Here is a 27,038-nt window from a genome sequence, read left to right as displayed (position 1 = left end):
TTGTCCCTGGGAAAACGGTAATTAGTTCTTACCGGTAATTGTATTTCCAGGAATCCACCTGACAGCACCATTGGAGGACGTCCTTCTTATCCGCAATGGGACAGGAACCACAAGCAGTTAAAAGGACCCTCCCCACTCCACCCACCAGTGATTTTCTAAGTACCACATCTGGATGGATGCAAAAAAGAGAGTTTATTTACAATTACACACCAATGTTACATCACATTAGTCAGTAGTATAAGTTTGCAGTGGGAGGGAACTAGTAGTGCTGTCAGGTGGATTCCTGGAAATACAATTACCGGTAAGAACTAATTACCGTTTTCCAGTCCACCACCTGACAGCACCATTGGAGAAATACCAAAGGATGTTTAACTAGGGTGGGACTACTGCATGTAATACTTTTCTACCAAAGGCTAATTTAATTGGTCTGATACGACATCTAATTTATAGTGTCTAGCAAAGGTAGAAAGACTAGTCCAAGTCGCCGCCCTACAGATTTGCTCAGCTGAGGCACCCCCCTTCTCTGCCCATGATGTAGAAATGGCTCGTGTTGAGTGGGCCCTAAGAGTGTCCGGGGGATGTTTCCCTTGGTCTGTATATGCTAGACTAATCATGTTTTTAATCCACCTAGCAATGGTTGATTTTGCTGCTTTACAACCCCTATTTGGACCACCGTATTGTATAAATAAGTTAGTGTCCCGTCTGCAGCTTTCTGTCGCCGACAGGTATTTTAGAACAGTCTCCCTAACGTCAAGGTTATGGTAGACCCCCTCTTTTGCATTTTTAGGGTGTTGGCAGAAAGAAGGAAGTATTATCTCCTGATTTATATTGGTAGAGGATACTACCTTGGGGAGGAAAGCTGGGTTAGGTTTGAAGACTATTCTGTCGTCAAAGATTTGAAGATATGGGTTCTGGATAGAAAGCCTGCATCTCCCCCAGCCTTTTAGCCGATGTGATGGCAATTAGGAAGGCAGTCTTAAAGGAGAGATTGGCTATGTCCATATCTTTCGACAGCAAGTAAGGGGTTTTACACAAAGTGTTAAGGACCAGGTTTAGGTCCCAAGGAGGAGTTGATTTCCTCACAAGTGGCCTCATTCTCTGCGTGGCCCTGGAAAATCTCGCTATCCAGGGATGGGAGGCTAGTGATGTATCAAAAAAGACACTAAGTGCTGCAATCTGTACTTTTAGAGTACTAGGCCGAAGGCCCTTGTCAAATCCGAGTTGTAGGAAATCGAGGATTCTGGGAATATCTGGTTTTGAAGTATCCACAGGACCCTCTCCCAGGAAGGAGCAATACCGCTTCCAGATCTTGTTGTAAATCGCCGAAGTCACCGGCTTTCTGCTTGCCTGGAGTGTGGTAATGACCTCTTCTGACAGGCCTCTGGATCTTAGGGTTTGCCGTTCAGGATCCAGGCAGATAGGTGAAGAGAGTCTGGATTCTTGTGGAATACCGGACCCTGAAGTAGAAGGTCCTGTCTGTTCGGTAGAAAGACTGGTTCTTCTGTTGACATCCTGGACAGTAGAGAAAACCAGCTTCTTTTCGGCCAAAAAGGAACCACCAGGATTACAGTTGCTCTCTCGTCTTGTATCTTCCCGAGTGTCTTCGGTATCAGAGGAAGAGGCGGAAATGCGTACAGGAGACCTTCTCCCCAATACTGAGATAAGGCGTCTACTCCTGTGGCTCCATCTAGAGGATTCAGAGAGAAAAATGCTCTGATCTTTGCGTTTGACCTGGTGGCAAAGAGGTCCACCTGAGGTGTACCCCATTTCTGGCATAGACTGCTGAATACTTCCGGGTTCAGTTCCCACTCTCCGGGATGTACCGACTTTCGGCTCAAGAAATCTGCTACCTGATTCTTGGCACCTTCCAGGTGAACTGCCGAGATGGATTTGACAGATCTTTCTGCCCACCTGAAAATCTGGTCTGCTAAGTGTTGCAGTGGTGGATGTCTCGGACCTCCCTGGTGTCTCAGAAATGCCACTGCTGTGACATTGTCGGACAGTATTCTCACGTGTCTGTCTCGGACCAATGACTGGGCCTGGCACAACACTTTCCAGATCGCATACAGCTCCCTGAAATTTGACGATCTTGCCGCAATTTGAGGAGTCCATTCTCCCTGGTAGTATGTTCTTCCTATATGACCGCCCCATCCGTATTGACTGGCGTCTGTGGTAACCGTAACACAGGGATCGAGTATCCATGGTACTCCCTCTCTCAGGTTCCTCAGTGTGGTCCACCAGGTTAGGGATCTCTTTACCGACGGAGACACAAGCATCTTCCTGTCTAGGGAACTCTGTTTCCTGTTCCAGGATCCTAGGACTTCTTTTTGCAACTCCCGCGAGTGGAATTGGCTCAATCTCACACAGGGTATGCATGCTGTCATGAAGCCGAGTATCCTCATTGCCTCTCTTATGGAGGGGGTACTTCTTCTGAATTGATGGATGTGCCTGATCAAGGCCTCTTGTCTGTCTTCTGGTAAAAAAGATGTTCTTAGATTGGAATCTAAGATCACCCCCAAAAATTTTATTCTGGAATTTGGGACCAGGCAGGACTTCTTCCAGTTCACAATCCACCCCAGCTCCTGTAGGATGGAAAGAGTGAAAGTGCAGTATATCTTGAGGAGTTTCTGTGATTTCGCCATTATCAGGAAGACTATGGTCACATTCTGGTTCCTTAGATAAGCCACAACTTCCGACATCAGCTTGGTAAAGATCCTGGGCGCTGAAGCAAGCCCGAAGGGGAGACATCTGAACTGGAAGTGATGTACAATCCCCTTGTTCCTTATGGCAAATCTCAGGTATTTTTGGTAGGAGATGTGTATCGGGACATGATAGTATGCGTTGCTTAGACAAGGACATGGTAATGTGTACCCTAGACCTATTAGAGGCGTCGTGGATTTTATAGATTCCATCCGGAATCTTTTGTACCGGACCCATTTGTTTAATGGTTTTAAATTTATAATCGTCCGGGAGTCCCCGGACGGTTTCTTTATTGAAAACAAATGGGAATAATGGCCTTTGCCTCTTTCTGAGATGGGAACTGGCACAATCGCTTCTAAATCCAACAGCTCCCGGATGTTTGTCCACATGGAGGAGTCGGAGAGCGGGCAGGGTCGGGTTACTACAAATCTTTCTGGGGGACTGCTGGAGAACTCTAATTTGTATCCCTGTGCAATCACTTGTAGAATCCAAGGATTCTGGGACACCTTCTGCCAACCCCCTAGAAATTTTTGTAACCGACCTCCCACCTTGATGTCATTTATTTGACTTTGGTGTACCTGCACTTGGGAAGATGGAGTCTCTACCCTTTCCACCCTTGGGATAAGACCACCTCCCAGTCTTCCCTTTCCCCCTGTAGTCTGTCCTCTGACTAGGTCGGGATCTACGAAAGGGTTGATATTTTTTGGTATTCTCCTCAGGGAATCCCTTCTTTTTATCTGAGGCTTTTTCTAGGACATCGTCTAGAATAGGCCCAAATACTTTATTCCCTGAGAATGGGATTCCACACAATTTATTTTTTGACTGTAGATCCCCCGACCAGGTCTTTAGCCATATGGCTCTTCTGGCCGCGTTAGACAGAGATTCGCTTCTAGCCACGAAACGTACAGATTCGGCAGAAGCGTCTGCCATAAAGCCTGTTGCGAGTTTGAGCAATGGCAGGGATTTAAGGGAAATGTTGAGTCCTTCTCCGTCCCTGGCTTCCTGGATGTAGGGATCCAAGTAAATGACACGCAGCACAAAGGTTGTGTGTTCATAAACAGGGGCAGCCCTGAAACACACCCGCCTCACTGGGCGCTGCCCCTTCTTTATATAGTAAAAAGTTAGGCATTTACAGACATGCGCACAAGCGCTCATATTTCACAATCACTTACAAAGCAAATCTATACTAGTGAAAAGTTACAACATCTGGTATGTGGGTGAAAGGCTACAATATCAAGGAGAAATGCGCGCGTGATTACTTCCATAAAAGGAAATGTCAAGTTTGCTCAAGTTTCCTGTTGTAAACCAGATTTCTCAGGAGGAAGACAAGATGGATTCTTTGGTTTAGTCTGATCTCCACAATTACCTCTCTGGAAGTCTTGGCTTTGAGGTGATCCTCTAAATCGTCAATCCATAAATGCATTGACCGGGCTACGGATGTTGCCGCTATATTGGCCCGTATTATTGCCGCGGAGAACTCCCAAGTTCTCCTTAGCAAACCGTCCGCTTTACGATCCATAGGATCTTTTAATGCGGAAGAGTCCTCAAATGGAATTGAGGTCTTCTTCGCCACCTTTGCTAGTGGGACATCTATCTTGGGAACTTCATCCCACACTTTAATGTCCTCAGGGTTGTAGGGCAGACGAAGTCTAAAGTCCCTGGGAATCACTAGCTTCTTCTCCGCTTCCTGCCACTCTTCCAGGATCATGGAACGGATGTGGTTGTTGACGGGGAAGACTTTTGTCACCTGGGCATGTAATCCGCCAAACATCTCGTCCTGGATCGAGGTCTCCTCTGGTGTATCCTGTAGCTGCATGGTGTTACGTACAGCATAAAGAAGCTCATCTGTGTCTGCTGCGGAGAAGAGATATCTCTTCCCTTTGCCCACAGATCCGTCTCTTTCTTCCTGGTCAGAATCCTCCGAAACCTCACCCTCGGAAGAAGGGCTAGACTCCCTTGGCCTCTTCCGTGAAGTCTGCGGTTCTGACTGAGTCTGGGAAAGATTCAAGCTTGAGATAGAAGCCTGAACCTCCTGTCGAATCATGGTCCTCATGCTGGATAGTAGTGCCGTCTGCTCATCACCCACAATTTTGGATGTGCACGATCTGCACAATGGTTTCTGCCAATTTTCCGGAAACTTAGTGGCACAAATCGGGCATTTATTTTTCCCCGATTTTTTTCTTTCAGTTGTGGGGATGGGAGGCTCAGCCTAAGGTAAATAGACATACGTGGCACCGTAAGTAGGGAAGCAGGGGGGAGGGGTGAGCTTTGTGGTATGGCTTTTACATAGCCTACTCACGTGCCCCTGAAGCTGGTCAGTCCCCTCAGGTCTGGTAGTCTCCTCCATGGTGAGGATAATATTACTATACAGCCGTGTGCACCCTTGTCAGGATAGCCGGCGGAACAAAGACCCCCATAGAATGTTTATATAGGCTTTACCTGGTTGATCCTGCCTCCTTACCGCGCCCCGCGCGGTCGACCGTGCTGAAAAGGCCTTCCTGAAGGCCGGCGCCGCCGCTGGCGTCCCCCGGTCCGATGCTCGTCGCGACCGGAAGTGATGCGGCCGTCGACCGGAAGTGAAACGGCCGCGTGTCCTGGAGCCGGCAGCGGCTGCTGCACAGAGAGCGCTTGCCGAAATGGCCGCGGCCGCATGCCAGGAACAGCCGCCGCTCGCCCCCAGCAGACAGCGCCCGGACCGAGAGCCCCAGCATGGAGAAACGGACCTTGGACCCAGGAGCAGTGCTACACTGGGGAGGCTGAGGGACGCCCCATCGCAGGTATCAGCCGCAGATATCTTGCGGCGGGGAAGGGAAAGGCTGGACCCCCCGATCCCCACCATCTGCACAGCACCGTCGGAGGATACGCTTGCAGTTCCTATCCGCAGTGGGACAGGAAAAACACTGGTGGGTGGAGTGGGGAGGGTCCTTTTAACTGCTTGTGGTTCCTGTCCCATTGTGGATAAGAAGGACATCCTCCAATGGTGCTGTCAGGTGGTGGACTGGAAAGAGCACTAGACCCCTGGAGGTGTTGTATAGCATTCCCAGGAACGTCAGAGACTGACTCAGGGTTGGTGATGACCTTTGTAGGTTGACTAACCAGCCCATGCGACTCAGAGTGTCTGTTGTGATTGAGACGCTGAGCTCACAGTCCGTGAAGGTAGGAGCCTTGATGAGGAGATCGTCCAGGTATGGAATGACTACTATGCCTCTGGAGTGCAGGACGTCCATGGTGGCTGCCATGACCTTGGTAAACACTCTGGGAGCTGTGGCGAGTCCGAACGGGAGAGCCACGAACTGTAGTGGTCCTGGTCGATTGTGAACCTGAGAAAAAACTCTGATGAGCAGGTGCAATCGGTATATGCAGGTATGCGTCTTGTATATCTATGAAGGCGAGATATTCTCCCTTCTCCATGGACGCAATGATGGACTGAAGGGACTCCAGCGGAAGTGACGAACCCGTACGTATTTGTTGAGTTGTTTTAGGTCCAGTATGGGCCGTACTCTGCCTCCTTTCTTGGGGACTACGAATAGATTGGAGTAGAACCCTCGGAAGCACCCGGCCGCAGGAACCGGTACTATGACCCCTGCTTGAAGAAGCGAGGAAACCGCTTGGTGGAAGGCACGAGCCTTGGCTGGCAGTTTTGGGGGAACAGAGAGGAAGAAACGGTTCGGTGGGTTGGAAGTTGAACACTATCTTGTATCCGGAAGACACTAGTTCCCTGACCCACCTATCTTCTGTAGTAGGCATCCAGACTTGCTGAAAAGAGCAAAGTACCCTACGGGTGGGATGTCTTCCGGAGTCCGTGAGTCATGAGGAGGAAAAAAGTCTGAGGTTTTCCTCCTTTGGGCTTTGACTGGCCTGCTTTTAACTGCCAGGTCTTGTCCGACCTTTGCGTCGACCGTGAGTTGTCCCTGTGTGGGGAACGGTTACGTGCTGGACGCGAGACGGACCAGCCCGAGGAATTCCGAAAGGATCGGAATCGGGTTTGTTACACTTGTAAGTGCGTATAGGTTTCAGTTGAGGGAGAGCGGTACTCTTACCCCCGGTGGCGTTGGATATCATTGTGTCCAACTCTTCACCGAAAAAGTCACCCACTGAGATACGGGAGGTGCGTGAGGGACTTCTTTGAAGCTGCGTCCGCTTTCCAGCCAGAGGATACGCCGAATCGTGATGGCGTTTGATGCTATCCCGGCTACGCCCCTTGCTGAATCCAGAGCTGCATGAAGCATGTAATCTGCTACAACTGCTATTTGAACCGCTTGGTCCGACAGCTCAGGAGCAGATGCTTGGAGGCCAGCTTGTAAATTTTTGGCACAAGCCAGGACGGCCTTGGCAGCCCAAACTGAAGCGAACGCGGGAGCCAGGGAGGCCCCTGCCGCCTCGAAAAATTGAACGAGCCATGCGTTCTACCTGCCGGTCTGCTGCATCCCTGAGGGTTGAGCTATCTGGCAGTGAAAGGAGGGTCTGTGCTGCTAGTCTAGAGACTGGGGGGTCCACTTCGGGTGGATCTGTCCATTCCTTGGTGTCCTTCTGTAGGAAAAAGTACTTTGCCTCCAGATATTTGCGATTAGCGAATTTTTTCTCAGATTGTGAGAGCTGCTTTTTAAGGATCGCTTTAAACTCTGGGTGGTTAGAGAAAACCTTAGGCGGCTTCAGACGTCCTTCAAAGGAAATCTTGTTCTGGGGCCTCTGGTGGCAGATTAGAAATGTCCAGCACCCGATGGATGGAAGAGATTATGTCCTCAACTAGTGCTGTACTGCTAGGGGGGATTGGGATCAGGGACCCCTCCGTTTCCCAGTCTGAGTCGGAGTCACAGATGCCTTCCGAATCCTGTGTATCACTGAGGCGTCCCCTGCTGGGTGAGCTGGGGAGGAGGCCTTCTCTGGTCGGGGATTGCGGAGATCTGCATTGTCTGCACCTGGAAGGGGACGGTCTAGATGACCTGGAACTGACCTGGAACTACAGTGTATCTCCCTAGAAGGGGATGACCGTGTGCTATGGGATGATGCAGATGGACTTGACCTATGGGTCCGCTTGCGTCCTGACCTAGACGTGGATGTGCCAGGTCGTTCTGTTCCTGAGTCAAGCTCTCCCTTTGCTGGGTAACGGTCATAGCCGAGGCATGACTCTGCAGAGCCTGAAGCAATGTGGAGGTTAGGTTATCTATAGACTGCGTCATAGATTGCAACCTCTGAGTGACCCATTCCGGTGTGGCATTAGACACCGAGGCATTGGCAGGGGCTTCTTGGGGCTCTGACACAGTCTGAGTGCAGTCCTGGCAGTGCGTACGTGCTGCCACTGGGGACAGCGGTCCTGCAGGCTGTGCAGAATGCATAATAGCAGTCCTGCCTGGTTCTCCTGGACCTTGAGCCCGGTATAGTGCAGAAGGGCTATGCAGAGCACCTTATAGGGGTAGCTATGCAGAGGACCCTATAGGGGAGCCTTATAGGGAATATGGATTCACAGCCGAGTAAAACAACCCAGCTGTGATCTTACCCCACCAGTTTGCCCCTAGGTCCAGCGCCGAAGATCCACAGACCTGTGCCCCCCCCGGAGACTGGCTGGCCTGGTCCTGCAGACCGGGAGATGCAGGGTTAATCCTTGCTGCAGTAGAAATGGCCGCCGAGGAGAAGAGGCAAGGGGAGAAGGGGGCGGAGAGCTGAGAAAAAAGGCGGCAAAGCTGTGTAAAAATGCGCCCTGTCTCGATCCGCCCCCTCTGACACTGTAGAGTGTCAAATTTGTCATCCGGGGGGGAAAGAGGGGGCGGAGAGGAGGCAGCGGCTTCAGCTAGGTTGAAGCCGGGGCCTAAATTAGATGCCTGATGCCCAGAAAGGCTCCAGGCCGGTGCGGAAGTCCAGGGGGGGGGGGGTCGGATCTGAACCGGACCCCCCCGGATTTAAAGGCAGGATAGCGGTGGGGCTATAAGCGGAAGGGGGGGCCCTGTGAGGGGTCCCCCTGAGGCAGTATAATGCTGGTGCTGCCGCAGAGACAGGGGCGCAGGGAGCCCTGTGTCTGTATGTGCCATGCCTGCCTGCACTCCCCCCGGCCCCGACAGGAGCCCGCAGCTGGGCTGGAGTCCCTGGATGCAGGCGCAGTGTGCTGGCCCATTGCTGGGAGCTGTAGAATGCTGCCTGTACAGGCCCTACCTGAGGCGTCTCAACCTAATGCCCCCAGAGGGGGAATAGGGAGGGTGCTGATGTCACCTTCAGGGGCCTTTATCCTCGCCTCGACCTCAACCCAGAAACCAAGAGGAATTGGGGAAGGAGAGGGGTCTCGACTTCAAACCAGCACCCGAGGGACTGGGGAAGGAGCGGCATGGGGAATAGCCATCTCTACTTCAACCGGGCACCCCATAATAGGGGGCCGAGGAAGGAGCCATGCCGGGAGTCTCGCAGGAGACCCACTTTTCTTCATCTGTAATCCGTCGGAAAAAAACAGAGTAAAAAATCTTAGGTGTGCCTCCTATGCGACACTAAGCAAAAACTGGAGAAGGCTGAAGCCGTCCAGGGGTGTATACTGCAGAGGAGGAGCCACGGTTAATCTTTTTCATATTATGCATAGTGTCGCCTCCTAGTGGACAGCAGCATAACACCCATGGTCCTGTGTCCCCCAATGAGGCGACAGAGTAAAAACAAAAAAAAACAAAAAAAACCCAAAACATGTTAATGTGTCCAGCCAAGGGTATAGCGTGACCTTGCTTACAGTTTTCCTTTTAACGTGCGTAGATAATATTTGGGAACAGGGCAGGACTTAAATGATTTTAATCAAATATGAGCAGAAGTAATTCAAGAGAATTCCTTTAAAGAGAACCTGTCACCAGAAATAAAGCTGTTATCTTGCAGGCTAACAGCTTTATGCCTGGTGACAGGTTCCCTTTAAGAGAATCTCCTTTTTTAATTTTCCCCTTAGGTCGGGTTGAGACATCCATATTTCATGGTGCAGATACAAAGTGTAGTGCCAAGACTGACCGCGGGTCTCTGGACCTGGAATCGTAGCCTTATAGGCAAACTATATATGAGGTTGTTAGTTACTGTTAGGAGACCTGCGGTCAGACCGAGCATTGAGGTCCTTTTACAAATCGTGAAATATGGCCATCTGAACCCCACCAGACCGGGAGGACGGCAGGCACTGCTGATACTTACTGTACTTAGTCTTTGTTAGCACTGAACAGTTCTCAGAGCACTGATCATGAACCATCAGAGGTCCAAAGAGATTTGGGCAACATTCAAGTTTAATACAGGTTTTCCGACAGAACTCTGACACCTGGTCCGATGTTCTCACCAGCTCCACTGTCGCACGGTATGTTTTTCCTTTATATCTGAAAAGTGAAAAAACAAAAATACAAATCAGGACATGAAAAGATAAATTGAAACTAATTATTCATTTTTTTTTTTTTTTAAATGATAGATATATATTTAACATAATGAAGAGGCTCTGCCAGCTCAATATGCTGCCCGGTGTATGGAAAATATTACAGCTACAGTTTCGTATTCCTAGTAGCCAAAATGGCACAAAAAAAAGGTTGCGTCATTTAGCCAACAGGGCTCACAACTCCAAGACTGCAGTTTTCTTTCAGTGCTTTTTTTTTTACTCACTTTGACTACTAGGAGTACAGACTGGTCACTTATAAGGGCATTTGTCACCGATTCGTGCTGCCCAAACTATAAACGGCATGAATCAACTAAAACCAGACTGTAAGGCTACTTTCAGACATAGCGCATTTTTGAGCGCTATTTTGCGGGCGCTTTTCAAAAATGCGCAATGTCATTTTCGTCTGCCGGCAAAGTGAATGAGAAATTCACTTTGCCGTTCAGACACACCGCAAAAAAACGCGGCGCTTTTGTCTGCAAACACGCCGGCGTAAAAAGAATTGACATGTCAATTCTTTACGCAGCGACGTGTCTGCGTATCCCCATAGGGCCCCATATTACCGTCCACACACAGCGCCTTTGTCCTGGGTGTCGGCGTCTTTGTACGGAGGCATATCTCCCAACCGTCCCGGATCCCGCGGGACTGTCCTGATTTTGACAGCCAGCCCCGGGATCCCGGGCGGGACACTAATGTCTCCTCCCGACCGAACCCGCCCCCACCCCCCCCCTTCCCGCCCCCTGTGTGTGCGGCGCTGCCACGCTGAGGAAGAGAGCCAGCAGCGATCAAGATGAGAGGTCAGCGACTCACTTCCTCCTGTGTGTGCACGGAGCTCCGGCGTCTCCTGCTCTTAGCTAGTATCCCGGCAGAGAAGGAGAGACGGGGGAGGTGCCGGGACAGTGCAGAGCTGTGAGCAGCCGGAGAAACTGAAGAGCTGCAGTGCACATGGACAGATCAGCCGCCCCTGCACCACAGAGGAGATTGTGTGTGTGTGATGTGTGTGTGATGTGTGTGTGTGAGATGTGTGATGCTGCATTTGTGTGTGTGTCATGTGTGTATGAGGTATCTGGTGTGTGTGATGGCTGTGTGTGTGATGGCTGGGTGTGTGTGTGTGATGGCTGAGTGTGTGTGATGGCTTTACTTTATTTTCAGTACACAATGCTGAAAAAAACGCAGCTGCAAAAAACGCAGTGTGTGAAAGCAGCTGCGTTTTTTGCCTGTGTAAAAAAACGCAGGTAAAGCAGCAGCAAAATACGCGCGCGTAAAAATACGCAGCAAATATGCTGTGTGTGAAAGTAGCCTAAATGTGCGGCCAGGTGCTAACTCCGATGCCCCAGCATTCTGGAAAAATCAGGTTAAAGAGTCGTAGGAAGAGCCCTGAATAGTCCTGGGCCAGCCCCGTACGGCTTCTTATCACACCGCTTTAGTCGATGGACAGGTCTCTTATTTGTCTACATGGCGACCTGTCAATAAACTGGAGTCGGGTGGGAAGAAGCCGTCCAGGGACAGCGCTGGGCCACGCTAGTCTGTTCCTCCTATGGCTCCAGTCTGACTATTTAAAGTCGGTTTTACTTCCGAAACGCTGCAGTCGGTCTGCCAGGCGCTGATTGATGTTGCCAGTGGGGGGGCAACATGAACCTAGCAACAGGCTCTCCTAAAAACTAAAACAACGTTTATTCTTTAATGTAATAAAATCAATTATACATGAAAAAACTGGAAACTTTGGATAGATATATATATATATATATATATATATATATATATATATATATATATATATATATATATATATATATATATATATATATATATATATATTATCCTGCTTCTTTCTCTGTCAGAATTGGTCACTATCAAAATGCTCAAGTCTGAGGTAAAATCTGTACTAAAGGTACCGTCACACTAAGCGAGGTCGCTAGCGAGATCGCTGCTGAGTCACAAGTTTTGTGATGCAACAGCGACCTCAGTAGCGATCTCGCTATGTTTGACACGTAGCAGCGACCAGGCCCCTGCTGTGAGATCGCTGGTCGTGTCGGAATGGCCTGGACCTTTTTTTGATCGTTGAGGTCCCGCTGGGTAGCACACATCGCTGTGTTTGACACCTTACCAAAGACCTCGTTGACTACAACATCACACAGGACGTCCCTCATCGAGGTCTGAATCGTCACAATAGCTGCCATGTGACAGGGTCACAACAACCAACGACATCGTTGTACAGGTCGCTACAGGTCGCCGCATCGCTGCTGCGTCGTTGGGAAGATCTCACTGTTTGACATCTCACCAGCGACCTCATAGCGACGCAGCAACGATCCCTGACAGGTCGTATCGTTGTCGGGATCGCTTTAGCGTCGCTAAGTGTGACAGGGCCTTAAGTGAAGATGGAGTTCACCATTACTGAGATAGAAGGTGGCAGCTGCTACTGATAAGATTATATCTAGCTAGGAGGGTGAGGAGGATCCTCAGCAGCTGCCATCTTCTATCTCAGTAATGGTGAACTCCATCTTCACCGAGTACAGATTTTACCTCAGACTTGAGCATTTTGATAATGACCAATTCTGACAGAGAAAGAAGCGGATTTCTCTGACAAGATAAACTACAAAAGTTAAAGCTGATTATCTTCATGTTTATTATTGATTTATGAAATAATGAATTAAAAACAGTTCTGCTTTAAATCCTCCACACTGTCTAAAAAATAAAGTGCAATGTGAAGAAAAAAAAAATTTAAATTCTTTCTCCCCCAACCCCCCCCTCCCCCCTCCAACCAGGTATGATCATTGACAGCAGGAGCAAATTTAAAAAAAGATTGTCTCCGCACAGGAATAGTTTATTTAATATTTATTTGTGGAAATTATTATTAGAAGATCTATTGATTAAAATCAACTATAATTTAACTAGGTTTATGAAAAAAAAAAAAAAAACCCTTTAGCCACATCGGGTGTAATAGTACGCCGATGTTGGACTCCCCTGTTTGGTGTGGGCTCCAGCGGTTAGCCCACACCTTTCCAGGCACATGACAGCTAATATTTACAGCTGACATGTGCCTCTAACAGCTGCGGGTGGAATTGTGATTCACCTGCGGCTCTTAACTAGTTAAATACCCTTGTCAATTTCTGAAAGCGGCATTTAACTCGCGCTTACCGGAAGCGTGTCACTAATCCCACCCATCAGTGACCCTGTCACATGACCGCGGGTCACCAATGGGTTGGCATGCCAACCAGAGGTCTCCAGCAGACCTTTATGGTTGTCATATCCGGATTGCTATAAGCGTCACCCGGTGGTCGGCGATCATAGCAATGAGCATTTCTGCTACACACAGGCGATTTCATCATCGCCTGTATGTAGCAGAGGAGATCAGACAACTGCAGCTTCTAGTCTCCCATGAAGACTACTGAAGCATGCACAAAACAAAAAAAGTTTCTAAAAATATTTTAAAAAATTAAATATAAATTTCGTCCCAATCAAAATAAAAAAAAAATTAAAAATTAAATTGACACATATTTGGTATCTCCGAGTTCAGAATTGCCCGATCAATATAAAAAAAAAAAAGAATTAACCTGATGGCTAAATAGCATAACGGGAAAAAAAAATTCAAAACATCAGAACTACGTTTTTTGGTCACCGCTACATTGCAATAAAATGAAATAACGGGCGATCAAAAGATCGTATCTGCACCAAAATGGTATCAATAAGAACGTCAGCTCGGCATGCAAGAAATAAGCCCTCACTTAGCCCCAGATCATGAAAAATGGAGCCGCTACAGGTCTCAGAAAATGGTGTATTGTTTTTTTAATCAAACGTTGGATTTTTTTTTTCACCACTAACAGAAAACAGAACCTAGACATGTTTGGTGTCTATGAACTCGTAATAGCCTGGAGAATCATAATGGCAGGTTAGTTATAGCATTTAGTGAACATGGTTAAAGAAAAAACAAAAAAAACACAACTTTTTTTTTTGCAATTTCACCGCAATTTAAATTTTTTTTCCGTTTTCCAGTACACGACATGTTCAATCCAAATGGTGTCTTTCCAACTCGTCCTGCAAAAAAATTGAGACTTCCCATGGCCATATTGACAAATAAAAAAATAAAAAAGCTATGGCTCTGGGAAGAAGGAGAGCAAAAAATAAAAAAGCAGAAACGAAAATACCTCTGGTCGTGAAGGGGTTAAGGCAGGGGTACACAACCTACATCCCCCCCCACTGAGTTGGGCAGAAACCCAGCTATATGCATGCCTGTCACAACAGTCACTGTGAACTCCGCAGGGGCCGGCCACTCACTAACCAATGTGCACTTTCGCTCACAGCAGAGGACAGCTCTCACTGGTTATTTCAGGCTCATTTCATATATAGAGTCACGCTAAGGAATTAATAATAAAACAAAACATACAACTTTTGCACAATGATCACAGAAAAACGAGACCCAAAAGACAATGACTGAATTGCTGTTTTTTCGCCATTTCTCCTCGATTGGGATTTTTTCCCCCCATTTTATTTCTTTATATGGTAAAATGAATGATGTAATTCAATACTACTAGTCATCTTACAAATATACAAGTCCTTATATGGCCATGCCAACAGAAAAATAAATGAAAGCGATAGAAAGAAAATTGGATGTGTCCTCAAAAGGTAATCAGTCAGCAGGTTTTGCTAACCCACAGGAGAGCAGCATGTCATAGGGGCAGAGACACCGATTCCAGTGATGTGTCACTTACTGGGCTGCTTGCTGTTATTTTACTAAAACCACAGTTTTTTCTCCTGCAGATCTGGCAGTTCTCTGAATGCTGAGCTCTGTATAACCCCACCCACAGCCCTGATTGCCACCTTTCTGCCTATGAACAGTGTACACAGAAAGTACACCAATCAATGAATATCGAGGACTACCTGGCAACAGGTTTACTAGTCCGCTAGCGATAATCTCCTGCTGATAAAGCAGTGATTGTATCAAAACTATACTAAGCAACCCAGTAATTGACATTACTGGAATCAGGGTCTCTGCCCCTACATTATGCTGCTCTCAGATAAAGTGGCAAAACCCTTTAAGCATTAGCATGCTACTTATGATTTCCATAGTGAATGATCTTTAGAGCACTAGAACAGCTAAACAAGGCCAGGGGGAGAGAATGCTCACCAATCTAGTCTTCTTTCATATATATATGGCAGATATGACGGCAAACTATGGAAACCACAAGAACCTAAACATTATCACTATCAAGGGATTAGGTGATAATTAGGGATGAGTGGACCCGTAGAAGTTCGGGTTATGGAACCCAACCCTTAGTCCAAAGTTCGGTTTGGATACGAGAACCGTACCCGAACTCACCCTCTCTCCCCTCGCAGACCTCCCCCGGAACTCCAAACATTGCAACGAACATTCGGAAGAAAACGTGTTTGGCGTTCAGCACTGGACACTAACTGTCCGGCATGAACCCCGAACTTTTTAAGTTTAGGTTCGCTCATCTCCAGTGACGAACAACAAACTTTTGTATGGAGAAACAATAGACCTATCAGATTTCTACTAAAATCTTATGCATCAAGCTAGTATGATGATAGGAGTATGGATAACAGGAGCTTACTTGGCCTTCAGGATCTCTGCACGTTGAGGCCACAACGGTTCATCCTGTAATTCCAGTTCCCGTAGAACTCTGCTGGGCTTGTACGCGGCATTGATGATTAATGATAACACCTGTGGTTAAAGACAAACCGAGTCACAGGGCTTTCAATATTTGTAGAGAATTCCTTGTAAATTTAAGCATTACAGACCAAATATACTCAAGGTAGAGCCATGATTACAGGGAACCAACGAACAATCACAGGTCTGAAAAATTATTTTAACTAAAATTCCAATTAAAAAGGGAAATGGACAATCAGAGAGTAACTTAACATAATTTTTCCAATAAACATTTTTTATAAGTGTTCATGTAAAGTATCTGTATGAACACCGTACTGAAATATGACGTATATGTACATTACGTGTATGGCTGTATGAAGTGTAGAGTGAGCCCAATGCATACACTACGGCTGCCACCTGTGTCATACAGCTGGCTCCTGATTAATTGGAGGTAGTATTGGCAGCGGCTTATTTAATAACTTGGGGCTTGTGCAGATGACCGTATCATGGATCCAAGTGCGATCTGACAATACCCCAGTCCGAGAAGAAAATTTACAGCATGCCCAAGTTTCACCTGATATTCGGATCGCACTCAGCCATACAAGTCAATGAGTGCAAGGAAAACATCGGACTGCACTCAGATGACATCTAACGCTGGATGATTTTTAAGAACTGGCAAAATGGAGAAGATGGAGAATATTTTTTTCATCCATCTTCTCCTTATCCGAGAGAATCAGATCACACTAGGATCACTCTGATCAGAGTTTCAAATGCATAATTGACTCGATTCTCTCGGATGAGAGAATATACGCTTGTGTGACCCCAGCCTCAGATGTAGTTGTCAAGGTTAGATCAGCAGCATGGTGAGTGAAGTGAGAAAAAAAATGGACCAGGTCTATTAAGTCGATCATAAGCCCCCTGCAACACAATGACAGAAGCCATTTGGGTTACCATGGCAGCCCGGTGCCTCTTACAGCCCCCATTAATGTTATTTTTGTACTCCTACGAAGCAGGGCTGTGGAGTCGGTAAGCTAAGCCTCCGACTCCTCAATTTCCCTGACTCCGACTTCACAGCATTGCCTCAATACTGAGCATGTACATAAAGTGCAGCACAGATTCATCTCCACTCCGACTCCACAGCACTGGTCACTACTGAGCATGTACATAAAGTGCAGCACAGATTCATCTCCACTCTGACCCCACAGCCCTGGTCACTACTGAGCATGTACATAAAGTGCAGCACAGATTCATCTCCACTCCGACGCCACAGCACTGGTCACTACTCAGCATGTACATAAAGTGCAGCACAGATTCATCTCCACTCCGACTCCACAGCACTGCTCTCTACTGAGCATGTACATAAAGTGCAGCACAGATTCATCTCCACTCCGACTCCACAGCACTGCCTCACTACTGAGCATGTACATAAAGTGCAGTACAGATTCATCTCCACTCTGACCCCACAGCCCTGGTCACTACTGAGCATGTACATAAAAGTGCAGGACAGATTCAGCTCACCTGAAATACGCCCAGAAAAACAAAACAAAAAGAACCAAAAACTTACATTGATATGGTGCCCCTAGTCAAAAATATATATAACTGATCAGAATGTTAAACTAAGAACCTTTTGTTTAGACTGTATGAAAGCCCACTGCCATGTCACGGTGAACCGCTCAGTGGATCCTAACTTTTATTACTTTAAAAGGGAGCGACAATGCACAGCAGGGCGGGCGGCTTGGTGCATTACAGCGCCCATGCTGCAAGACCGAGTCCCCATGACTAGAGATGTGGAAACCTGAACAGTAAAGCTTGGGTCCGGACCGAACACATTCTGTTCAGGTACAGACCCCGAACACTGACTTCCCAAGGAAGTTAATCTTATTGTTCGGGTTCACCACCCTGATCACCAATTGTTTCTTGCGCTGTCATCTGCATGACCAAAGAAAACGATAGCAAGATCGCTCAGTGTGCCTACGCTGCCATTATTCTCAGCAGTAAGAGTCCAGTTAACACGGGATGAAAAACTGCAGAGAACGATGAGGTTTTATGCTGTATAAAATATCATTACACCCGATGGATGAGCAGCTTGCACGTTCATTAAAGGATTGGCAGTCTGTTTACTCGGCAAGATAATCATGAAATGAGCATTAGCCCACTAATGGTCTGACGGTTTTATTTTCGTAAAACCCCTTTCCAGTTGTCATTTCATTATTATCAAAGGCTGCATTACAAAGAAAGATAGCAACTATAAATGGGGAAAGAATCCCAACATTCACAATAGGTGATGGTCAAAGCTTCTTCCTCCCCCGCTCTACTCAGTGATCTATGCATAAGAGATCTGCGAGAATGGCCACAACACATTCTAACCAAATCAATGAGTAATCTCCAGACTGCGGCTTCTGTGGTCCATGCTGCAGTGACTTGTCTAAATACTAGAAGAAATCAAGGCAAGAGGACTGTCCCCACATTAATGTATTGGAAGTAGAATAAAAAAAAAACAGAACACATTACAAAAAATAAATAATGTATCACCATGTGGTTTTAATTATTACAAATGTGAAAAACTGATTACTTTTATGAAAGGATTGTTATGCATGGAAACACAACTAGGCAATAACTTTTTTGGAGATTACTAGTATACACTGACCACTCCAAGGTACTGGTGAAGCACCGATTGCCAACATACTACCTGCACTTTCATCCACTGCATTAGTGCAGGACAAAATATTGGCCCATATAACAATCTGAGTAATTTAGTCTTCGCATATGTTCTTCTCGGTTGCGCAGTACCTCTTTGAGGACCAAAACACAGTTTCCCGGACCCACGGACTTGGGCAGCTCTGCTATCCTTCCTTTGTTTAGATGAGGACCCGAGAAGCAGCGATGATTGAAATAGATCTTGGGGCAGAGATATTTCCCATTAGATGCTGTGTAAGAAATGGGAATAAACAAACATTTAACCAGATTGTGTAGCTTTGTGTTCCATGTTACATATTGTTAGGATTTATGGTGTTACAATCACTTCTATAGTAAAGGGTATTTTTACATTAACCATGTAAATATATGTACTTATTTCCATAACACTGATACGTTTTGTCGCAATAAATAGAATAATTTATTTTCACATCTGACATTCCTTTTAATGCAATCAACAGATTAAGGTGACCTAATGTAACAAAATGCAGCACAAAATGTTGTTTAACAATCCAATTAGGAATGATTCTGTGATGTCGCTTCCATCAAAAACTTTACTAGATCTTCATGTCATGTCATTTTTTTGGCATTCAAAATCAACAGTAAGTGACCTTATTAATTGTCACTGTCCAATATGATCAATTTCTTTTTACGCAGGGCTTAAGTTTTATGCAAGATCAGGTATAAAAGAAAACTTACACTTTTAAAAAGGTCTTCATCCACTTATCCACATACAGCAAGAAAAGAATGAGTAGAATGTGGCGGAACACACAAATTACTAAATTCTTCATTTGATGTTACTCTTGTGCTTTAGTTAAGTGTTCACCTTATTCTGTTACACTAAATCCAGCCCTAAGTTTTCTGACCATTTCTTTACCACTTTAAAGACAGTCAATTAGGCCTCAAGGACTTTTTGTTTTTCTTAAAGGTTATTCTTAAGATCTCTAATTGGTAACATTTCAAAGTTGTTTCTGCAATTTGCATATTTCCCAGAGGAGCATTGCTGCTTTAAGTCTGCTTATCTCAGCATGCCAAGCATGTCAATCTCCGCAAAGAAAATTTAAGTCTTATTAAAAATTTTCTCCTGTCTCAAGAACAGGAATTTTTTTTATTGTATTGTTTACTGCTCGTTACCCATGTTACCAGACACCATGCAATCTACTGCAGTGCGCAGGCGCCGAGAAAGGTCAGAGAGGCCCAGCGCCTGCGCCCTGCAGTACTTTGCTCTGCCCTCAACAGGTCAGACAAAGTACGCCTGCGCCGGAGCGTGAAGACCAGAAGAGGACGTCATCATAAGAAGATGGGAGGCCCCTGACCGGACCGCGACGCCCATCGGATCAGAACCGGACCGGGACCGCCCCTGGATGAGTATAATCTAACCTCTTTTTCCTCATCTTTCAGGATACATCAGGGGCTTATCGACAGCATTACAGAATGCTGTAGATAAGCCCCTGATGCTGGTGGGCTTAGCTCACCTTCGATTTTGGGGGTGACAGGTTCACTTTAATAGCATTATTTTACACGACCGGTTCCCTTTAAAGGGTTTTATCATCATTTGTTTTCAGGAGTGCACAGGTACTCCCGGCAGTGGGGCTCTCAGTACTAATGCCCCTCGGTGTCAGAACGCTATTAACCTACAGATTAGCGCTGTTTTGTTTTACACTACAGGTTCCCTTTACGAAATTGATTTTTTTTTTTTTGGGGGGGGGGGAACCTATTTATGTACAATTCATGGGGTTGTCGAGTTAGGCAACTTCACACTGATCAGGGAATGTACATTTGACTAATATAAAATAGCTCTAAGACCGTCATCTATGCAGCAGAGATCCTACTGAATTACATCTGCTGATTCACAGAGATTTGAGCTGCAAGAGTTAGGCTAGGTTCACATTGCGTTAGTGGGTGGTCGCTAACGGACAGCGTTGCACGGCGAAAATGTCGCAATTAACGCCGTGCAATGGGTCCGTTAGCGCACCCATTGACAGCAATGTAAATTTTGCCTGTAGCGCATCGCTAGCGCGTGCCTTTTTCGGCTCGCGCTAGCGATGTGCCGTTCTTTTGTAGAGCGCCTCGGACGCTGCTTGCAGCGTCCGCGGTCCGTTCCCCGCTCTCGCAGATCAGGGATCTGCGAGAGCGGGGACGTTAGCGCGACCCCTAAACGCGGCCCCTACAAATACATTGCGTTAGAGCAATCCGCTAGCGCTAAACGGATTGCCCTAACGCAATGTGAACCTAGCCTTAGGTACCGTCCTGATTGGGTACACCTTGTCGTGGGGAGATGGCTTTTATGCTCTTTTGATCAAAATAATGCCAACTAACTACCCCATGTTATTTACATGTACTATTACTATTTACTTTCTGCAGAGTATTTGCTTCTTTAGTTTTTATCTTGGGTTCTGCCTGTCTAATGGCCAGTGTGAATGTGCGCTTATGCACTGCACTTCTACCAACATGTGATCCAGCTCATTTTTTTGGTTTTGATATAAAACAGCCCTAAAGCCTTTCTTTAGCTGAAATCCTGGTTATTGAATTACCTAGAATTTTTTTTAGAAATATCAAATATATTAGGATTGGCAATATTTTTTGCTAAGAGTAAGAGGCAGTCGCTATCGTTTCCAATCTATGGTATTGTATTACTATAGTATACTTTGTTCGGATACACAATTAATTAGGAAAATAAAAAGACAAATAGCTTACTGGTGTTGCCAGTTGCAGCATCTGACCCGTTCACTCCATGCCCATTCTTAGCAGGCAAACCACTAAAAGAAAACAAATAGGGAAAGATTTTCTGTAAATAATAAAATATGCAACCAGGGAAATTGTGAGGATGGGATTAGCAGGTTAAGGATGGATTCTAGTGATAAGGCATTATCGGAGCATGCTCGGGTGCTATCCGAGTGTCTTTGGCGTGCTCGAATCATATGTTCGAGCCCTGCGGCTCAATGTCTCACGGCTGTTCGACAGGCGCAACACACTCCACCGAGACCCTCCATTAGGGAGGGTTTATCATATAGATTAATACTTTTGATATTGCCAAGTTGGTGCCAACAGCATTCAGTCAAGATGGCAAGGAAGTTTCTACCACCACCAAAACCAAGAAAAACAAGCTAATTCCTACCCATTTTCTAAATCCAATTCCCATTACTGCATAAGCACACTTTTTTTACGCTGCTCAAAAATGATGAATATTCAAATGCAAAATGCATCAGGAAACTTTTTTTGGTAAAAGTTTTCAGAGAAGACATTAATTTGTGCTTAGTTCGAAACAGATTCCATCAGGACCTGCTTCAAAAGGAGTGATGTGCAGTTTTTATTTTCCCCTCAACATATAAAAAACTTGCTCCACTCACCAAACATACAAACAGCAAAGTGATTTTACAGTAGAAATTAATAGGAAGAGGTTTTCATCAAGCATTTGAGTGACTTAAAAAAAAAAAAAAAAACGTGCATGTCCTTAGAGCCCTACATACCACAAGTTATAGCACAACCATAGTGGAGTCATGCGACGGATCCGAGGCTAGGCTGTGGTTTCCATTTATAAAAGAAACCCATGACGGTATGAACTCAGGAGAAGAGAGGGAAAGCTCATCTGCAGTAATAGCTGGACAGAATATGGTGTGTACTAGTAGGAAGAAGTTCAGCCACATATTTTAACTGAGAATTGCTGTCCGCGAGGACCAACATGTAAGAAATGCCATGTACAGTAAATATGGTGTATCACTGCAATTTCAACAACTGTGTAACTGTGTGTAGACCTGCACATTCATTACTTACAGCTTCTGAGAATTACTGGCAGTCTTCTTACGAGGTTTCGCTATGGAAAATAAAAAGCGCAACAATTAGATGTCTATGCACATTATTCTTCCAATTTTAGATCAGCAAAAATATTGTGACTATCAGCATAAAGAACAGACAAAGAATAGTTAGGAGACGGACGGTTTTGGTCATACTATATATACACATTGATATAGGTTTATTTATATTTTACTCATATAGCGCCATTAATTCCACAGCGCTTTACATACATCATCATCACTGTCCCCATTGGGCCTCAATATCTAAATTCCCTATCAGTATATCTTTGGAGTGTGGGAGGAAACCAGAGAACCCGGAGGAAACCCAGGCAAACATGGGGAGAACACACAAACTCGTTGTAGATGTTTTCCTTGGTGGGATTTGAACCCAGGACACCAGTGCTGAAAGCAACAGTGCTAACCACTGAGCCACCGTGCTGCTCATACATCTCATTAATAACAGACAGCAACCAGGCAGTCCAGTTATAGCAATGATAAAAAGCAGGGAGCACTACCCTTATATATACAGTGGACTCAAAACTATTCTTTTTGGCCTCTACTAGCCAAATAGTACAATATCCATGCCAGCTGCATAAGACGAGTCCCCAAATGATGCTGCCATAAGAGAAAGCGGCGTAGTATGACAGATTTGTTTTTCCTCTTGACTTGAAAAAAAGTCAGAGCTGACAGCTCCAAAGAGTTTCACCAATATGTCAATTCTGATCATTATTTTGCAGCCATTTTGTTTAAAGTGGATCTGCTTTCCAAATCCTCTGCAGTATGTAAAGACAGCATGTTATAGGAACACATCCATTCTTCTATTAACCCCTTCATGACCTTGAGATTTTCAGTTTTTCCATGTTCGTTTTTCACTCCCCTCCTTTCCAGAGCAATAACTTTTTTATTTTTCCGTCAATATGGCCATGTGAGGGCTTAATTTTTGCAGGACGAGTTGTCCTTTTGGACGACATCATTGGTTTTACCATGACTTGTACTAGAAAATGGGAAAAAAAATTCCAAGTGCGGTGAAATTGCAAAAGAAGTGCAATCCCATGCGTGTTTTTTGTTTGGCTTTTTTGCTAGGTTCACTAAATGCTAAAACTGACCTGCCATCATGATTCTCCAGGTCATTACGAGTTCATAGACACCAAACATGTCTAGGTTATTTTTTATCTACGTGGTGAAAAAAAAATTCCAAACTTTGCTAAAAAAAATAAATAAATTGCGCCATTTTCCGATACCTGTAGCGTCTCCATTTTTCGTGATCTGGGGTCAGGTGAGGGCTTATTTTTTGCGTGCAGAGCTGACCTTTTTAGTGATACCATTTTGGTGCAGATACGTTCTTTTGATCGCCCGTTATTGCATTTTAATGCAATGTCGCAGCGACAACAAAAAAAAACGTAATTTTGGCGTTTCAAATTTTTCTCTCGCTACACCGTTTAGCGATCAGGTCAATCCTTTTTTTTTTCCCTTAATTACAGGCTTGCTATGAGCGCCGACCACAGGGTGTCGCTCACAGCAAGCCAACATCAGTAACCATAGAGGTCTCAAGGACCTCTATGGTTACTATCCTGACGCATCGCTGACGGGGGTCGGTGATGCGCGCATTTCCGGCCGCGCTGCCGGAAGCGGTAGTTAAATGCCGCTATCAGCGTTTGACAGTGGCATTTAACTAGTTAATAGCGGCGGGTGGATCACAATTCCACTCGCCGCTATTGCGCACACGTCAGCTGTTCAAAACAGCTGACATGTCGCGGCTTTGATGTGGGCTCACCGCCGGAGCCCGCATCAAAGCGGGGGTTCTGACCTCGGACGTCCTATTCCGTCTGGTCAGAAAGGGGTTAAAGCACCACTCCAGAGGGTTTTTTTTTACTGCACTGCTGGAGTGACGCTCTAAATGCAATTCTCCTTCCCTATCTTGCACTCCCCTTCATTGTTTCCCAGCGCCGCTCCCATCGAAAAGTGACCTGTCAGCAGCTCCATTGTTTCATGAAGTGGTGCGTCAGAGGTCACTTTTCAATACAAGTCTATGAGAGCCTCGTTCTGGTTCTCATACACTAGCATCGAGAGCTTGCGACGTAGTTTCCAACTTCCAGACAGTCAGAAACTGCACTCACGAGATGGAGCCTTGGAATCAGAGCGGTGAAGACAAGCGGTGAAGACGCCGGAGAGTGAGTATATAACTGGGGGCTTAGATTTAAAGCGCCACTTCAGTGCTGAAAAAACAACAACAACAACAACCAAAAAAAACACTGGAGTGGTGCTTAATTGTGCTTAACTAAAACAAAAACCTAAAGAAATGAACTGGAATATAAGTTGGTATGCATGCAACATCTAGGTGCACGTTCACACTGACTACTAAAACCGACGATAAAACAGGATTTTTGGTTGCTTACCGTAAAATCTGTTTCTCGGAGCCTTCATTTGGGGACACAGGAACCATGGGTGTATGCTGCTGCAACTAGGAGGCTGACACTATGCAAATAAAAAAGTTAGCTCCTCCTCTGCCGTATACACCCTATCGACAGGAAGTAGGATATTCAGTTAGTGAGAAAGCAGTAGGAGAAGCAACGTGTAAAAGAGAAAGAATAATAAAATAATAATCTTTATATATAAAGTGCCAACAAATTCCACAGCGCTTTACAGTTTAACAGTTTCAAACACTCAGAGTGTTCAAAGAACTCGAACGTTAACAGTATAACACAATAAACAGAGCTGTTCAACTTGAGAGGGTGCCGTGTCCCCCAATGGAGACTCCGAGAAACAGATTTTACGGTAAGCAACCATGGGACGTCCAAAAGCAGTCCCTGGGGTGTGAAAAACAGACTTCCATCAGGTCAAAGGACTCACCCCTGCCTCCTGCAGGATCCTTCTGCCTAGGCTGGCATCCGCCAAAGCGTAGGTAGGGACCTTGTAAAATTTGGCGAACGTGTGGATGGAAGACCAGATTGCCGCTTTGCAGAGCCGTAGGGCGGAAGCCCTGTGGTGCACCGCCCAGGAGGCGCAGACTGCCCAGGTCGAGTGAGCCTTTATCCCCGGAGGGGGCACTCTGCTCTTGACCCGGTAAGCCTCCAAAATTGCCATTCTGATCCAGCGAGCAATAGTCGCCTTGGAAGCTGGCAAGCCTCTGCGCGTGCCATCAGGAATGACGAAAAGAGAATCCGTCTTCCGGAAAGCGGACGTTCTATCCAGGTAGATCCTCACTGCTCTGACGAGGTCCAGCTTGGTCAACGATCGCTGCAGAGGATGAGTCGGAGCTGGACAAAAGGAAGGTAGAACGATGCCCTCGTTGAGGTGGAAGGTGGAAACCACCTTAGTAAGGAAGGAAGGCGGAGGCCTGAGGACCACCTTGTCCTGGTGGATGACCCAGAAAGGAGGTCGGCAAGAGAGGGCCGCCAACTCGGAAACGCGGCGGATAGAAGTGATGGCCACAAGAAAGGCCACCTTCCAAGAGAGAAGTGACAGGGGAACCTCCCTGAGAGGCTCAAAAGGGGGAAACCCTCAGAACGTCCAGTACCAGATTTATATCCCATGAATCCACAGGGGCCCTGAACGGAGGGACAGCATGGGCCACTCCTTGAAGGAAGGTCTTAACCTGTGGCCGAGAAGATACAGTCTTCTGAAAAAGGATGGAGAGCGCAGAAACCTGGCCCTTCAAGGAACTAAGAGCAAGGCCCGCATCCAGTCCTGCCCGAACGAAAGCCAAAATGGAAGGCAAGGAAAGGGACCTAGGTAAAACGCAGTTGGACTTGCACCAACGGAAATAAGCCTTCCAGGTATGATAGTAAATCCTGGAAGACGAAGGCTTCCTAGCCTGGATCATGGTGTTAATCACCCGGTCCGAAAGGCCGGACGCCCTTAGAACTGCGGTTTCAACAACCACGCCGTTAAACTGAGCGACCGAGAATTCGGGTGGCAAATCGTACCCTGAGAGTGCAGGTCGGGCCTGTCTGGAAGGCGCCAAGGGACGTCCGCGAGAAGATTGACGCTCTCCGCAAGCCAAGCTCTCCTGGGCCAGTCCGGGCAATCAGAATAACCGGCACCCCTTCCGCTTTGAACTTTTTCAACAGCTTGGGAAGGGCTTAAGTGGGAATAGATAGGGCAGCACGAACTGCAACCAATGAATAGCCAGAGCGTCGACGCCCCCTGCGAGGGGGTCGCGAGACCTGGAGACGAACCGAGGAACCTTCCTGTTCATTCGGGACGCCGTGAGGTCCACGTCCGGAGTCCCCCATCGAAGACAAATCTGATGGAAAACCTCCGGATGCAAGGGCCATTCCCCTGCCGCGAGACTCTCGTGGCTGAGGAAGCCGGCGGCCCAATTTTCCACGCTGGGGATATGCACCATGGATACCACCAGAACCGTTGCCTCTGCCCAGAGGAGGATCTTGGATACCTTGGCCAAGGAGCTCAGAGTCTCCCCTTGAAGGTTGACATATGCCACCGCCGTGGCATTGTCCGCTGGATTCGGATAGGAAGACCCCTGAGAATCCTTTCCCAGTGACGAAGGGAGAGAAGGATGACCCGAATCTCAAGGACGTTGATCGGTAGAGAAGACTCCTGCGCCGACCAACGACCCTGAACAGTCAGGTGGCGAAACACCACACCCCAGCCGAGCACGCTGGCGTCCGTCATCACCACCCGCCAGTGAACTGGAAGGAAGGACCTGGCCTGGGGGATGAGAGGTGACGTCAGCCACCAGTTGAGGGACCACTTGACCTGGGAAGAGAGTCGGATCGGACCTGTCCCACTGTGACGGAATGGCCTGCTGAAGAGGTCGAGAGTGAAATTGGGCGAAGGGAATCGCTTCCAATGTTGCTACCATCCTCCCCAGAACCTTCATGGCCGATCGAAAGGAGAGAAGCCGAGGACCCTG

The 27,038-nt window shown here is 46.7% G+C and overlaps 1 protein-coding gene across 2 annotated transcripts in view; it reads right to left on the bottom strand.

Annotated features, from left to right (window-relative positions):
* SFMBT1 (Scm like with four mbt domains 1) overlaps nucleotides 1-27,038 on the bottom strand; it is a 150,414-nt gene that overhangs the window by 10,203 nt on the left and 113,173 nt on the right. For both annotated transcript variants that reach the window (XM_077278162.1, XM_077278161.1), the window contains exons 13-17: nucleotides 22,143-22,182; nucleotides 21,066-21,127; nucleotides 18,465-18,601; nucleotides 15,640-15,749; nucleotides 9,844-10,019 (exon numbers count right to left, since the gene is read on the bottom strand). In XM_077278162.1, the coding sequence (XP_077134277.1) occupies nucleotides 9,844-10,019; nucleotides 15,640-15,749; nucleotides 18,465-18,601; nucleotides 21,066-21,127; nucleotides 22,143-22,182 (525 nt within the window). The remainder of the gene's footprint in view (nucleotides 1-9,843; nucleotides 10,020-15,639; nucleotides 15,750-18,464; nucleotides 18,602-21,065; nucleotides 21,128-22,142; nucleotides 22,183-27,038) is intronic.

This window comes from Ranitomeya variabilis, chromosome 8, assembly GCF_051348905.1.
Source record: "Ranitomeya variabilis isolate aRanVar5 chromosome 8, aRanVar5.hap1, whole genome shotgun sequence".
NCBI classification, from domain to species: domain Eukaryota; kingdom Metazoa; phylum Chordata; class Amphibia; order Anura; family Dendrobatidae; genus Ranitomeya; species Ranitomeya variabilis.
This window is presented reverse-complemented; position numbering and strand designations above follow the sequence as displayed.